General features: G+C 33.6%; 1 protein-coding gene across 5 annotated transcripts in view; it reads left to right on the top strand.

The window, feature by feature from the left end:
• Window positions 1–15,949, top strand: part of ARFIP1 (ARF interacting protein 1) — a 101,682-nt gene that overhangs the window by 37,806 nt on the left and 47,927 nt on the right. For 3 of the 5 annotated variants that reach the window (XM_082727322.1, XM_082727321.1, XM_082727323.1), the window contains 2 exons: window positions 10,061–10,169; window positions 15,071–15,166. In XM_082727322.1, coding sequence (XP_082583448.1) covers window positions 10,061–10,169; window positions 15,071–15,166 — 205 coding nt within the window. The remainder of the gene's footprint in view (window positions 1–10,060; window positions 10,170–15,070; window positions 15,167–15,949) is intronic. The other 2 variants (XM_082727325.1, XM_082727324.1) reach the window with 1 other exon arrangement.

Raw genomic sequence — 15,949 nt, 5'->3', positions numbered from 1 at the left:
GTTTATTATATCTACATCTTTTATGTATTAACACCTAATTGGAATTTCTACCTAAAAGTGTGACTAAGGGGCGCCTGGGTGGCTCAGTAAGTTAAAGCCTCTGCCTCCGCTCAGGTCATGATCCTAGGGTCCTGGGATCAAGCCCCACACTGGGTTCTCTGCTCAGCAGGGAGCCTGCTTCCTCCTCGCTCTCTGCCTGCCTCTCTGCCTGCTTGTGATCTCTGTCTGTCAAATAAATAAATAAAATTATTTTAAAAAGAAAAATGTGAATAAATACAATTTTTAATGAGGGGCTGAAGCCTTATCTATCCTAATTATAAGATATTGTGCCTATAAAATAGATAGTAGATTCTGTCTTTATTTATAAGCAAACTCTATCTTGAATAAGTTTTTTTGATTTCTAGTAGCAGTTGTTTTGAATGTAGATACATACGAATGTTCCCACAGTGATAAGTCTTCGAATTCAGCATTCCTTTGATGGAGGTTGGAAAGTGATATCATTCTTATCAAATTTCAGTACTATTTAAAATCTAGTTTAAGGGGGCATGAGGGGGAGTGGGTGAGGCCAAGAGGGTAGGCAGAAAACTATCAAAATATAGTGATTCTGTAAGTTCTTGTTAAACGCTTGTTGACTGAATGAGAGGGGAAGTGGGAGAGATAGAGAGGAGACAGATTTTGTGTGTTTGTGTGTGTGTGTTGATAAAATGGAGAAAATAGATGAGTCGGGAGATTTGCTAACTTGTTCAAGTGGAATAACAGATACAGTAATTTGTGACCAAAAAGTGAGTTATTAGACTTAAAAATTCAAGAATTATTGCTTCCTGAGTAATGACAAGGTCCCAAAGAGTGGCCGTGGGAATTCCAGTGGCTAAGAAGAATGGGGGATGAAAGGTGAAAGGAATTTAAGATGAAGAGGTTAATGAAATCTGAGATGAAAGTATAGGTTGGATTGTACTTCATTAATCTAATCTATTTTTTATCTGCCCTCACACCTTTTTTGGCCCATTATCCAACTACAAATTACCAGACCTATGTCAAACTACCAAATTTGGGCTTCCTACAAGTATACCAAGGAGAAAAAAAAATCATACACATAGTAACAGACTGTTATTCTACCACCCATCTTTCAGTATCAATATAGGTAGGCAAGCTCATGCAATAGATTTTATTTCATTTTAAATATTTCACATTTTGTATTTAAAAAAAAAAAAAAAGGCAACAGACTACATACTGTGTCATTATAGGCTATGTTTTTGATGAGCTATGAAAACTCAGCTTGGACCTTATATATCAGTTTGGAAAGAATTGCAGACTGAACATAGAATCATTGCATTCTCTGAAAGTGCCCAAGTGCATGCAAAAGATTGGGTACATCCAGAATAACGGTAAGAGTTGGGGATAGAGCAGAAAACCTGGATGTGCCGAAGCCCTCAATAAATATTTGAGGTTGGCTAAAAAGAAAGTAGATGGCCATGTTAAGGTGGGAAAGAGGGCAGGGAGGTAATGCGGCCCACAGTGTGGGATGGAAATGTGGGATGGGAGTCAGTAATGTACAAATATGCAAAAACAGTTCTCTACAGCAGAGTTCCTAAAATGTAGACAAAGGATTAGCTGTGTCAGCGTCACCTGGCTTACTTGAAATTCTGGCTCCTTGGCTTCATACTCCAATTTAATGAGATCATAGTGGACAGCTGAGAAGAAGCTGAGTTTTATTAATACATTCTCAGGTGGTTCTTACCCAAACTAAAGTTTGAGAACTGGTAGTTTAGAAGTATCAGTGGAGAGCTGAGGGTCCTGGAATGGAGCCCCCATCGGGCTTTCTGCTCGGTAGGGAGCCTGCTTCTTCCTCTCTCTCTGCCTGCCTCTCTGCCTACTTGTGATCTCTCTCGTCAAATAAATAAATAAAATCTTAAAAAAAAGAAAGAAAGAAAGAAAGAAAAAATCAGCACCCCTTCCCATTATATGAAATCTGTCACTACAAATACTATTTTGTATCCTCAAAAGAACTTAAAATGTACATGAAACTTTTTTACCAAATATAATGTTTTTACCAAAAGCATTATATTTATTGTTTGAGCTTAATTGTTTGAAAATTTGTTTTTAAAATATTAAATGCTGCATATTAACCTAATGCTTTAATAGAAAGTTAACTTTATATTTATTCCATTTTATTTTATAATTAAGCGTGATTTTGCTAAGTCCTAAACTTTGGCTTGAATGTCAGTGACATAAAAATGCAAATTAGGGATTTTATGTTGTTGGGTATAGTGGGCTCATTGTTGCTGAAATCCACTCTGGAAACCGTAAGGGTAAATGCAGTAGCAGATACTTTAAAAGTTACTAAGCAAGGCACAGCTTTATAACTGAGTCACTTTAAAAAAGAAATGAAGAATCATGTAAAAGCACATTTTAGGTTTTTGTGAGTTATGAGGCTAAATTATATTACTTAGTATGTATTTTACAAAAAAAAAAAACAAAAATAGTCAACAAGCTCAAAGTACAGAGTGTTAACCTCACAAGTCCTACGTTCCTCTCACATAACCCCATATCACTTTGTGTTACATTCAACTGCTAGAAAACTATCAAATTGATAATTCTGTTCAGAATCTGAATGGACCCATTTGTACCACTTGTGGTTAGGTTCCTTCTGTTAGTGATGGTTTAGGCATAGAAAGGCCTTAGTGCTTGTCAGATTTCACAGCTGTTTTACATAAAGGTTTTTTTTCTGGAAGAACTCTTGTTTATTGAGTAAAAGATGCCTAAGAGATAATTGGGAGGGGTCTGAGTGAGATGTAATATCCTCAGAAAACTAGTTGTGTCTTCCAGAGGCGGTGCATGAGAAGACAGAAGGCATCCCTCTAACTTCTTGAAAACTTAGATAATCAGAGATATCATGTTTACTGTGTAACTTCTTACCAACTACTACTGCTGTATCTCTTTCCTGGGAATTTACACCATGCTTTGTGACTGGACAGATGATTCAAATGAGTAATGTTCTTTCCAGAGAAGTTCCAAGAACACAGCAAACACAACTGCCCTGAACCTGTATGCCATTTTTATTTTGTTTTCATGTGCCTTTTTTTTTTTTTAAGAATTTATTTATTTATTTGACAGAGCACAAGTAGGGAGAGCAGTAGGCAGAGGGAGTGGGAGAAGCAGCCATCCTGCTGAGATAGGAGCCCGATGTGGGACTCGATCCCAGGACCCAAAGGCAGATGCTTAACCAACTGAGCCACTGAGCCACCCCCACCCCTGCCATGTGCTTTTTTATTCTTCAGATTTTGAAGAGTGTCTTTGATACTTATTTTCTTAGAGCCAAAAAGTTATCAAGACTGTGAGCAAGGCAGCATTCAAGGAAACCATTCCAAAAATAGGTTGACCTTAATGACCAGACTTGAAAAGTATAAAAAATGTCTTGGTAGTTTGACAGTATTTATTTTGTAAGTGGTATATTTGTCTTTCAGAGAGAAAAGATTGTCTGGTTTTAATGTAAATATGAATAAAAGGATTATTAATATTTAAAACTAGAAACTACTGATTTAGTATATTAAAAAATAAACTGGAAAGGTAAAGATCATTTATTCCATGAAATGAACAGACTCAGAGATTTGGTTTAAAAATAGGAAATAAATCTGAGTGTAATGATTTTTCTTTTCAATTCTAAATTTAGATGAAAAGGATTTTGTCCTGTGACAGAGAAGTTTTAAGTGAAATTAGGAAATAAGAAGGAATGAAACAGTTAATTTCTTTTGTACTCTTAGGAAATTACAAGTTGAGAGTGTATTTGCTTTAGTGTTTAAACTTCAGCAGATTGTGAAATAATGATTTTTAAAAGGCATTTCTTTAAATCTTTTAGAAAACATAGGAGCTAAAATAAGTTCTAAGTCTCCAGTAAACTGCTTGTAGTTATTTACATTTACTATACATTACAGTTAATATTGTTTCTTAAAGCCTAGCCTAACTATATTACTAGTTAGTGACTAAATGACACATTTTTGTGTCCCAGTTTTTTCATCTGTAGAACAGTAGTGATAGTACCACTTAGCAGTATTATCAAGATGAAACAGATTTTATATAGATTTTCTTTTACCAAATTTTAATTAAATGATGGCAGTCTCCCAACAACACAGCTCAGATTTAAGTCTCCCTGGTATATTAACTATAATTAGATAAAGGACACTCTTCACTGCTAGCACTAGAGTCCATAAATCATTATGTGAATAACAGAGGTGAATCGTGATTATCGACTAATCATGTCACTTCTTTCAAAGTCTTGGTAATCGGTCGCTGCATATCTGTTACTCGGTTTTTACAAACGGCAAACTATGTGGTAGTATTACCTTCTTGTCTCATCATAAATCCATGTGACATTTTCCAAATGTGGATGATCAGAAGGGAATGGGTGAATAAAGATGGAAGTGCATCAAACAAATGAAAAATGATAACACTGAAAAAAGTGAAAATCAGTCAAACCTAGATGGAGTTTTGGAAGAAATAGCTGACTATAGGGATGTTGATTGACACTGCCATTGCCGGAGAGACTCTGGATTTGATCCGGAAGAATTTAGTGAAGGCTCACTGATTAACATAAACAAGGAAGGAGCTTTAACATTGTGACGAATTTTTGAAGGTTGTGGAATAATCAATATTTTCCATAAATCACTTTGCACAGGTTCAGCTTGCTGGATCATTTTTACAGTCCTACACTGGAATGCAAAGTGAGGACTGCCTATACATTAAAGTACTTAGAACAATTCCTAGCACATTGTAAGTGTTCAAGAAATGTTTTTCACTGTAATTAGCGATAACATTAATTGGTTGTAATGATGATTGTAGTGAGGGAGAGGGATGCCTAACATTAACTGTGGGGTGCTTTATCTATATTAATTATCTCACCTGATTTTCACAGGTGTCAGAGAACTCTAAGGTAACTTTTAGACTCTTTTTACAGCTGAGCAAACAGACTAAGAAAGTTTTTAAGTACTTGTCTAGGATTCACATAGCTACTAACTAGGAAAGCTGGTATTCCAATAAAGTCTGTCTGAATTATCTTTACAGATTTTTCATGTTTCTAGCAATAGTTGGTTCTTGATGAGACTATGACAGTCTTTAAAAAGTGATTTAAGAGTCTTTGCTATTGATAAACATCTTTAAAATATGCCATAATAAATTCAAAAGATAATTGCATAGGGAATTCTAATTAGGATGAAGAAAGCAAGAATAAATGTTTGCAGCTGACTTGTATTTATTATTGTGTTTTTGTGCTGTTATTTTATGGGTTTTTTTGTCCCCATAATGATTAGCAATAAGACTTTTAAAATTAAGAAAAAAATTGTTATAGCTTTGCTTGGATAATATATTGGAATAGATACCCTTTTTAAGGCCAATTCAAAGAGATGTCCTCGGTAAAGTTAATGTTAATTGGTTTTCTATTTTGAGGTATACCTGTCACCTGCATTGGTTTATATAGCAGTTTCTTTTGGTTTTGCTAATGAAAAACTCTGGATGCTGAGTGTGCATAATTTTTAACCACTATTTCTTAATGTTTTTATTAAATATTAGATATAAAAGAGTATTGACAGAAAATGTATAAGATACAGAGAATAACAATAGAAATGAAAGGCATCAAGATTGGGAAGGAAGAGATCAAACTATTTCTGTTTACAAACAATGTGGTCTTATATATAGAAACTCCTAAGGAATACACACACATATACTCACACACAAATTATTAGAACCAGTAAGTTCAGCAAAGTTGTGAGATACAAGAGCATTATTGCAAAACCCAATTTATTTTTAAAAAATAAATAATGCAAAAACAAAATTAAGGAAACAATTTCAGTACTCAGGAATATGTGCAAGACTTGTATACTGAAAGCTATAGAACACTATTGAAAAAAGCTAAAAATCTAAGTTAAGTGGAAAGACATCTCATGTTTATGGATCAGAAGACTTAACTTATTAAAGTGCCAGTGCTCACCAAATTGATCATATTCAACATAATTTCTATCAAATCCCGTTTTTTTATAGAAATCGACAAACTGGTCATATGTAAAATCACGAGATCCAGAAAAAGTCTTGAAAAAGATAAACAGTCTTAGAGCCCACTGATTTTAGAACTTACTACAAAGCTACATTAATCAAACAGTATGGTACTCACATAAGGAAGATACAGGCCAGTGGAGCAGAATTGAGAGTTCAGAAATAGATCCTTATATTTGTGTTCAGTTGAATTTCACCAACGGTGGCAAAAGTTTTCAATGAGGAGAGGATAGTCTTTAAGAAATGGGACAACTGGATATCCATATGCAAATAATGAAGTTGAATGCAGACCTCACACCATATTCAGAAATTAACTAAATGGGCATCTTGCTGGCTTGGTCAGTGGATCATGCAACTCTTAATCTTAGGATTGTGAGTTTGAACCCCATGTTGGGTGAAGAGCTAACTTAAAAATAAACTCTTAAAAAAATTTAAGATGAATCAAAGATTTAAATATAAGAACTACAGTTACAAAATTCTTAGAATAAAAACAGATATAAATCTTTATGACTTTGGATTAAGCACTTGAGTTCCTTAGATACAACACCAAAAACATAAGCAACAAAAGAAAAAATAGATAAATTGGACTTAATCAAAATTTAAAACTTTTGTGCTTCAAAGAACACCATGAAGAAAATTAAAAGGCAACTACCAGAATGGGAAAAAAATATTTGCAGATCATACATTTGATAAGGGAATTGTGTCTTAAAGCTCACATGGTTCACTCCCAAACACTGCTTCCAGGAATCTGCTCACCCAAAGTAGCATTTGATGCCCTTCATTCTGTATCTCTCTTACCCTGCCTTAAAAAAACAAACTTAACTTACCACTTGTTACTTATAGCACTTTTATTGACATACATTTATTTGTTTATCGGGCTCCTTCCCCTTCCTTCCCCCATGTGAGTCTAATTTGGGCAGAGACTGTTTCTACACTGCTCTGTCTCTAGCTAGAGCAGGGGCTGTTATTGGTGTTCATTAAATGTTGGGAAAATGATTTTTTTTAAATATTTATTTATTTATTGAATTTTTTTTTTAAATAAATAAATCCTTTATGTTCCAGAGCTCAAGCAGTACTTTCTCTTTTCCTATTTGGCCCTCATAGTTTAGTCCCTCTTCTGAATTCCTGAGATACCTCTTGTCTTTACTTTGGCAACAAGTTTAACTTTTATATTAATATTTGTGATTCTTGTCTCTCTGATGAGGCAAGGACTGTACCTTAACCTTTTTCTTTGCCTCCAAGGTCTAGCATACAGCTAGAGTCAGCAAATACTCATTAAATTTAAAAATAAACCTATTGCTATAGCAGCTTCTTAATCTATATGGTTTTGAATCACAAGTCCTTTCAACAAATTCATTTATTCATTCAACAAATATTTAGTGAATGTCTGTATCTCGGGCACTATTTCAGGTGCTAAACATACAGCAGTAAACAAAATAAGCAACATCCCTGCTTTCATGAAGCTTACAGTATATAGAGAGAAGAGATAAAAATAATACAAATACTGAGTGATGCCTGCTATGGGAAGTATAAAACTTCCCATAGTGAGCAGAATAGGGAGTTCCAGTGTAAGGTTGTGAGAGTTGCTATTTTATTTACTACTTTTTTTTTTTTTTAAGATTTATTTATTTTAGAGGGGGGAGCAGGTGGAGGGATTTCAAGCAGACTCTCTGCTGAGCGTGGAACCCAACACAGGGCTCAAGCCCTTGACCCTGCGACCATGACCTGAACCGAAATCAAGAGTTGGCCACTTAAACGACTGAGCCACCCAGGTTCCCTGAGAGCTATTTTATATGTTGTTGGGGGAAAGCTTCTCTCACTAGAGAAGCAAGCCCTGTAGATGTCTGGTAAGAAAGCATTCAGGGTTAGGGGGTGTGGAAGAGGAAGTACAAGGCTCTGAAACATATATAGGTTTATTGTTTTTGACATAACTGTGCGGCAGCTAAGGCTCATTCTGGTAGGAGATTAAGTCAAATCATGTAATGCCTAGAGAGAATTTAACAGTCTGGGTTTTCTTCAAATGAGATGGGAGGCTGTTGTAGAGTTTTCATGTGGGGTAATTTTGGTTGATGTGTGGATTTAATGGTCTTGGATAGAAGCAGGGAGACCAATTAAAAGACCGTTGAAGTAATCCAGTTGAAATATGATGCTTGCTTAGACGAGAGTGGTAGCAGTGGAAGTGGTAAGAATTGGTTTGATCCTGGATATATTTTGAGAGTAGATCTGATAGTATTTGCTAATGGTTTAGATGTGGACATAAGAGAGAATCAAAAGATTTGGGCTAAGATTTTGATAGTAGAGATGCTGTTAACTGAAAGGAGTGAAAATGTAGGTAATATTATTTTGTTTTGTCTGTTGGGAGTTGGGGATTTACTGTGGAATCAGTCAGTTTGGACACATTAAGTTTGAGATGCATATTTAATATCCAAGTTGAAATAGCAAATATATAATCAGATATATTGGAGTTAAAGAGAAACCCAAGTAAGACACCTAAATTTGGAAGCTGTCGAGGTATAGATGGTTTTTAAAGCCAGAAGAATCAATTAGATCACCCAAGAAGTGGCTGTAGGAGAAAAAGTCCTCTGACTGAACCCTGGGGCACTTCAGAATTTGGAGGTTGGGGAGATGAGGAGGAATCAGCAAAGGAGACAGTGGAACATAACAGATACTGTAAAAGGAAAGTCAGGAATGTCTGAAGTTAGCTGGGGGGTTGAAAGTACAACAGGGAGAGAACAGTTAATTACCTATGTCAAATACTGTTTGATAAGTGATAAATTTGGTAAGTCAAACGCTGTTTGATAAGATGAGAATTGACTTCATTAGTTACTAAATCAGGGCCTATCATACCAATCAAATAATTGCCTAGGCAAAATGAGTTTCTCAAGAAAAACCCTTCCCAGCACTTGCCAGTTATGAATCTGCTAAATTTAGACTTTGCTAGGGAGTCTGGGTCGTCAGTCAGTTAAGTGTCCAACTCTTGTTTTCAGCTCAGGTCATGATCTCACCGTGGTGAGATCGAGTCCTCTGTCCGGCTCCACACAGAGTCTGCTTAAGATTCTCCCTCTCTCTCTCCCTCTCTTCCCTTTCTCTTTTTCTCTCTCAAATAAATAATAAATAAAATCTTTTTTAAAAATTTAGACTCTGCCAATTAGAAAATTTAAAATGTTAGTCTGAGTTTTCATATTATAACTGTACATTATGTACAGTTCTTAATATTCTTTAATATTACCATATTAAGAAAGGATTTCAAAGACATATTTTTGTTTTAGTGCATCATTTATCAGTATTGTGGGAAACCAGTGGAATCCATTCATAGACTCTGATTATGAAAATTGGGTAATTCCTCATATCCAAGCCAGAGGAAAAAAGGACTTTTGGAAGTGTTTCTTAGCATTCTGTTTTTTTAACTGTTAAAACAGAGTGTGGATATTTATTTTATTATTTATTTTTTATATTTATATTCATTACTGTTAAGTTCCAGTTAGAAGCTAATTTGCATTTGGGTCAACTAATATGAGTGTTTAACATAAATTTAAATAGCAGAAAATTTCCTTTACCTCACCCTGATTGAAATCCAAGAGCCTTGCTTACCTAACTAACCTTGAAATCAAAGGAAAATTAATAGGCAAGTGAATGATTCATTTTTACTGACCATTAGCTAGGCTCATCATGATTGTATTAGACATCAGTTTTTACATAATAGACAGATTTTTTAGTCATCTTAATTCTGTTCTTTAAAATTATTTTTCTGAGGTATCAGTAGCTTAGGAATTTGAAAATTGAATTTTGGTATCTGCCTGCTGCTTAGTTCTAGAATAATGGAAGTATTTTGTATTTGACAGCAAATCTTGCTGAGTTTGCTGCTGGTTATACATCATTATAGAATGCCACAACAGCGTTCTCTATATAGTAGAGAAAAAATAGTTTAAGATGTGAGTTAAAGGACACCCTTATGCTGACTGCCCTGTGGTGTGAGATTTTTTATGAAGATTTTCTCTTTTATTCAAATGTTGCCAAGGATTTGAAGCGTTCATTACCAGCTGGACTTGGTCTCTCAGAAACCCAGATTACATCTCATGGCTTTGACAGTACCAAAGAGGGGGTTATTGAAGCAGGAGCATTTCAAGGTAAGAGCCCACACATTTTTAAAGATGGCTGGGGTGGAGGATGGGAGAAGTACATCAAAAGCTACCTTTAATAATAAAGCATAATAAAGTCCTTTGATTCTGTGATAAAACACTGATTTTATAAGCATAATTTTTTTCTCTTCAATTTAAAAAATTTTAAGAATTGTTTTAGGAGTCTTCTTTATATAAATAGATCAATCTGCATTATTTCACTGATTATTAAAGAATTGGTTTTAAATACTAAAGTAAAAACTGAAAAATTCTATCAAAAATGCAGATTTAAATTATTTAAGCTTTTAACTACAAAATTTGTAACTATTAAGTCAGTATTATTTTATATACATACATATTTCCTATTTCAAAGCAAAAGAAAAACAACTTTTATTTTTCCTATTAGACATTCCATGTAAGAAGCCTCCCCAAACCACCCTCAGATTCAGTAATTTGCTGAGAGTACTCACAGGACTCAGTATATAGTCATATTTATGACGATGATTATTATAGGGAAAGTATAGCAAACACAATTAGCAAGGGCCAAGGATGCCTGAGGCCGTCTGGCAAAACTAGGCATAACTTGCAAGGGTCTTCTCCCATAGGATATTAGAAAGCAGTCATTGATTATGCTTAATTCCCCCAACAGACTGTGACAACATGCCATGAACTATTGTGAACCAGGGAAGCTTGTTGGAGCCTCGGTGCCCAGGGTCTTTATTGGAGATTGCTTGTGTAGGCACCCTCTGCCTAGCATGTACCAACATTCCAGACTCCCCAAAGGAAAACAGGCATTTAGCATAAACCACATTGTTTGTATAAACAGTTTAGGAGGATTGAACCAGTCTTACTGCTCTAGGAATGGAGGGAATCTTCCCAAAATTTAAGTTTCCAACCAAGATGCAAACCAAGGGTCAATTGTGTAAGACGGTCTCTTTAAAGATAAACAGACCTGCTAAGTTAACTCTTTTCTGCACACATTTCATATATAGTTCTATCTTTAATGTAAGGAAAAGTTGTGTCCTTTTTAATACTCTTGCATATAATAACTTTTTTCAAGTGTTTTTTCATTTTCATGTGAGTGGAAGTAAAACCATGTAAACATTTGGATATAAAAAATGAATTGTTTTCTTTCTTTAGCTATAGTTAAAATAGTAGTTGTGTTTGATGTTTGATGAAGTATATTAATTTTAACACTTCATTATAATTTCATAAAATAAAAAAAAATCTCTGTGCCTTTCCAATCCTTAGCCCTCTTGTAGATAATAGTAGTCTTTATTTTTATTATACTAATAGTCAATACTTGATTCAGAACAACTTCTGTTTTGAAATATATTTTTTCCTAAATTGGCCCTACAAATAAATGTTTAAAATAATCCAGAATAACAACCTCTGCTTTAGACTGTAAAATGAATGGGCTATCTAGTGACATCATTTTTCCCCCTTTTCATTCTTAGGTTCAGAAAAATAAAACGGCAGAAAGGTAGCTTACATGTCAATATCTCACTAATCATTTTGTAGCATTCTGGCTAGCATATCTTCTCTTGGGGATAACTTTGATTTTGAAAGTGCCTTAAATTATGAGTGCTTAAAGGATAAAAGGCGTACATAATATGACAGCATTTTTGGATCAGTCACCAATTTTCAAATTTAAATGTCAATAGAGAATGTAAAAAATGCTTTTACTATTAAGATGTGTTAAATATTCTCAGTGATTATTTAACTGACATTTGGTTTAATCTTTTTCCCCTTAAGTAGAGTAGTAGTATACAATGATTGAAACCAACTGACCATTTAAACTGTTGTGTATAAGCATGGAAATGCTGATCAGTTTCACTTGCTTATTGATATAGCCTAGTCCTTCAACGTGGAATAAAAAATGTTTCCTGAGTAATTTATGTCTCTTTGAATTGGCTTTATATAATTTTTTAACATAAGCTATTGTTGATCAGTATATTAAAAAGAATCATTCTGCCTTATTGCAGATTAATTATTTATTAGAAAGGTGTAGTTTTTGGTTGTTTTGTTTTGTTTTTTTCAAAAAGTTGTACTTGTTTTAAGTGTCTTTGTTTTAAAACATTTACAGATAAATTGGAATGAACATGAGAAAAAGCATATGATTAAAATTTTGAAGTTGGTCTTACGAAAAAAAACTTAAATGAGTTGGGGCTGTTTTAGGTCTCTGAAAAAATGACTGAATAATAACTTAATAATGATTTTATTACTTAAACAGTTGCTTCAAAAAACATTAACCATTTGCTTTTCCATCTCTAGAACATATTTAGGAGAACTTATACTTAAGTTTGGCAAACCAACAAGAAATATCAAAATCTACTAATTCCATATACTGGAATCTACTACTTCCATATAGTGGAAATCATGAATAAATCAAAGCTCGTTAGAATGAAGTATACTTGATATCTGAGTTTTATTTTAGTGGGATATTGATCATTACCTACATATATTCATATTCCTGAATTCCTAAATTATTAAGGTGAAATGGAACTAATTCCTCAAATTTAGTCAATAAGCAAGATTTTCAATTTTTAAGAATTATTTTTTATTGAATATTAGTGAATGATTTTAGTAACTAATTTAGCCTACATTAGTGGTTTAAGGGGTTTAAGACACAGAGAAAGAGTAATTCCCATAAAGGAAAAGAAAAAGGCTGAAGTACCGAGTTACCAGGTAACTTACCTGTCTTTTGCTCTTTTAGTTTGGAAGATTCTGTATTATTTGTTACATATATTGTACACATCTCCTTCTGTGTCATGAGATTAGTCCTTATGCAGGATTAATAAACAATAATAACTAGAACAACAGAACTTTGTTCCTGGGATCATCAAAAAGTAGAATTGTAGTATTTTTTTTAACATTTACCTATGTAACAGAATCCCTTGTGCCTTGGATAGTAGTGATAATCTTTGTTTAAAATGGTGATTAGATTGGATAACCTATTAAAATGCCTTCTAACGCAATAAGTAACTGTTTTCTGTGTTGAATTTAATAATTAAGATTTTAGGGTGTGAATTCAGCATCTGAGTCTGATAAGCTGTTTTAACCCCTCTGGGTTTTATTTCTCCTATAGTTTAAGTCAGGCTTAGTTGATTTCTGTCATCCCTTCTAGTTTTAAATTCAACAGATTTAAAGAGATAAATATTTCTCACTTTGAAAGGTAGTGCCAGTCTATTTAGGTCTATTGTATGTTTGGATTTTAATGTTAGGTCTAGTTCAAATTAGTTTTCATATTACTAAAACTGATGACTATTTCTCCATCAGAACTGAGTATATCTGGGATGTAACCAATTATTACGAATTCTAAGTAAAGATATTTGATCTTGATTTCTATCCTATTAGAACATTTAAATTATGAATTTGATTCATTATATGATTTCTAGGGAACTGGGAGAGAGTGTAGTTGAAATAAAAGTATCTTACAGACTTGAAAATATTCTCAGCTAAATGTGGAAGGATACTAAGTTTTTCAACTTTTAATTATCATCCCTTAAAGATGTACAGACTTCAGAATTTAAAATAAAGAAAGCAATTGAAGTTATGTGGCTTTCTTTGATTTAATGCCAGACATTAGAACAATGTTGGATAGTCAGTTTTCTCACTTTGTAGATAACTAAGCCTCAGGGATGTTAATTAATTTGCTAGGATATTCCTGATACTATGTGGCACATAGAGCCAGAATTTCAAATACAGAATTAAGAATTTAAAATTCAATTGTGTTTCATTCAAAAATTGTTTTTTCCTATGATTCTCAAACTTAGTTGAGTTTTAGAATAATCTTGAGTGGCCTTTTAAATACCACAAATGCCTAATGTACTGCATGGTGTCTATAGTTAATAAATACTGTATGTATACTTGAAATTTGCTAATAGAATAGATCTCAAGTATCCACGGAAAAATAACCAAAAGAAGTGATGGATATATTAGTTTGTATACATACGTGAAAACATCCCACTGTACACCTGAAATGTATACATTTTTTTGTTTAATATATAGATGTATAGATTTTTTTGTTTAATAAATAAAAACAATTTTTTGTTTAATAAATAAAAACAATTGAATAAAAAAGATAAAACTGTAAAAAATATGAACAAAAACCTACAGATACCCCTGGATGATCAGTAGATCTTATGCAGCGTCCCAGCTATACTTTAAAAGCTTCATTCATATGATTAAGTAGAATATGCTATTGCACTCTACATCATCAGTTCTCAAACTTCAGAATACATACAGATCACCTAAGCATCTTGTGAAAATGCAGATCCTAATTCAGTAGGTCTAGGACTGGACCTGAGTTTTTGCATTTTTAATGAGCTCTCGGGAAATTCCTGTTATAGGTCCTCTGCATCCACACTAGGAGTAGCAGTGATCTACACTTTGTGCTGTTGCCTTTATGATGAGAAGTTTTGGACTACAATTTCTGTGAACACTGTGACTAGTTCACAATTTGTGAATTCTAAGTTTGATGCATTATTACATACCTTGTTTATCTACTTAAAGAGCTTTCCTTTGAATGTAGGAGTAGCAGGTTATAAAATATTTACTTAAACTTTAAATCGTTCAGCTATGGAACTTTAATCACATTCTGTTATTCCATTTGGAAATAGCAGAGTCCAGGTAAAGTCGTGTTTAGATGTGACCTTGCCAAGTTTCTTCTTATAGTTACACGTGTTTTGTTTGGTTTCAACACTTCTATGAAAAGTTTATGCAAGAACTCCACCTGGTCGCATCCATTTATTTTTAGTCCCTTCCTGCAAGAAAGCAAATATATTAATTCCAGTTTTTAACCCAATTTTTAAAATATTTTAAGGGCAGTGTCAGTAAACCAAGATTCAAAATGTGTGGTATGTAGAGAAGAAAGAGGATTTTCACAGTTAAATGTCTACCCTTTCCAGGTTCCCCGGCACCACCATTGCCATCTGTTATGTCTCCTAGCAGGGTTGCAGCTAGTCGACTGGCTCAACAAGGAAGTGATTTAATTGTTCCTGCAGGTATTCACTGCACTGATTGGATAAATCCCTCTTGCTACTTCTGAAACTAAACTAATTCCCTCAGTTTCATAATCCCTTGCTTTATATTCATAGGTGTGTGTAATTCTGCCTTTTCTTGGTGGCTGCTTCTTTTTTTTAACAATAATGGAAATAATCTTTCTAGGCATACCTATTTTTCTGGCCTTTCAGTGTTATTAACTATGTATCTTAAACATGAAGTATAATTCACTTTGAGATTAAAAAACATTGTAAAATTGGATTCATTTTACATCACGCTTTCTCAACTTTGGAAAAATGTAGAGTAACTTACTTGATCCTCTCAGCTTTGCAGCTCTGCTCTCTTGTTTTCAGTTAAACAAAAAAAGAGCCTTCAACAGTTGGCTTGTTCATTATTTGGAATGGGTCAAGTGGAAAATGTTGTGTCTTCCTATTTTCAACTACAGTTTACAGATAACTTGCAGATTGTAGCAAAATGATATGTAATTTACCAATTATGCAGTGAAAAGTACTTGGGGAAAATGTATTTCTTTGCATTGAATTTGCTCTATACTTTAATATTACTGACCTATAAAAACAGGAAAAATTTGAACAACACATTTCTTTTTAACATATGAAATGTTAACATTCTGTATTTTGTTTCTATGACAATTTTATAAATCTTAAATGTATTTGATTTTAATATACCATTCTTGATCTTAGGCTTGTGGTAAAGTTGTGGCAAAGGCTAGTCTGACTGTAGGAGTAAGTGAGAAGAGAAATTTTTGCTCTGACTTTAGGACTTTT

Source organism: Mustela nivalis (genome assembly GCF_964662115.1).
Source record: "Mustela nivalis genome assembly, chromosome: 4".
NCBI lineage: Eukaryota > Metazoa > Chordata > Mammalia > Carnivora > Mustelidae > Mustela > Mustela nivalis.
Note: the sequence above shows the minus strand (reverse complement) of the source record. Positions and strands in the feature narration are given on the sequence as shown.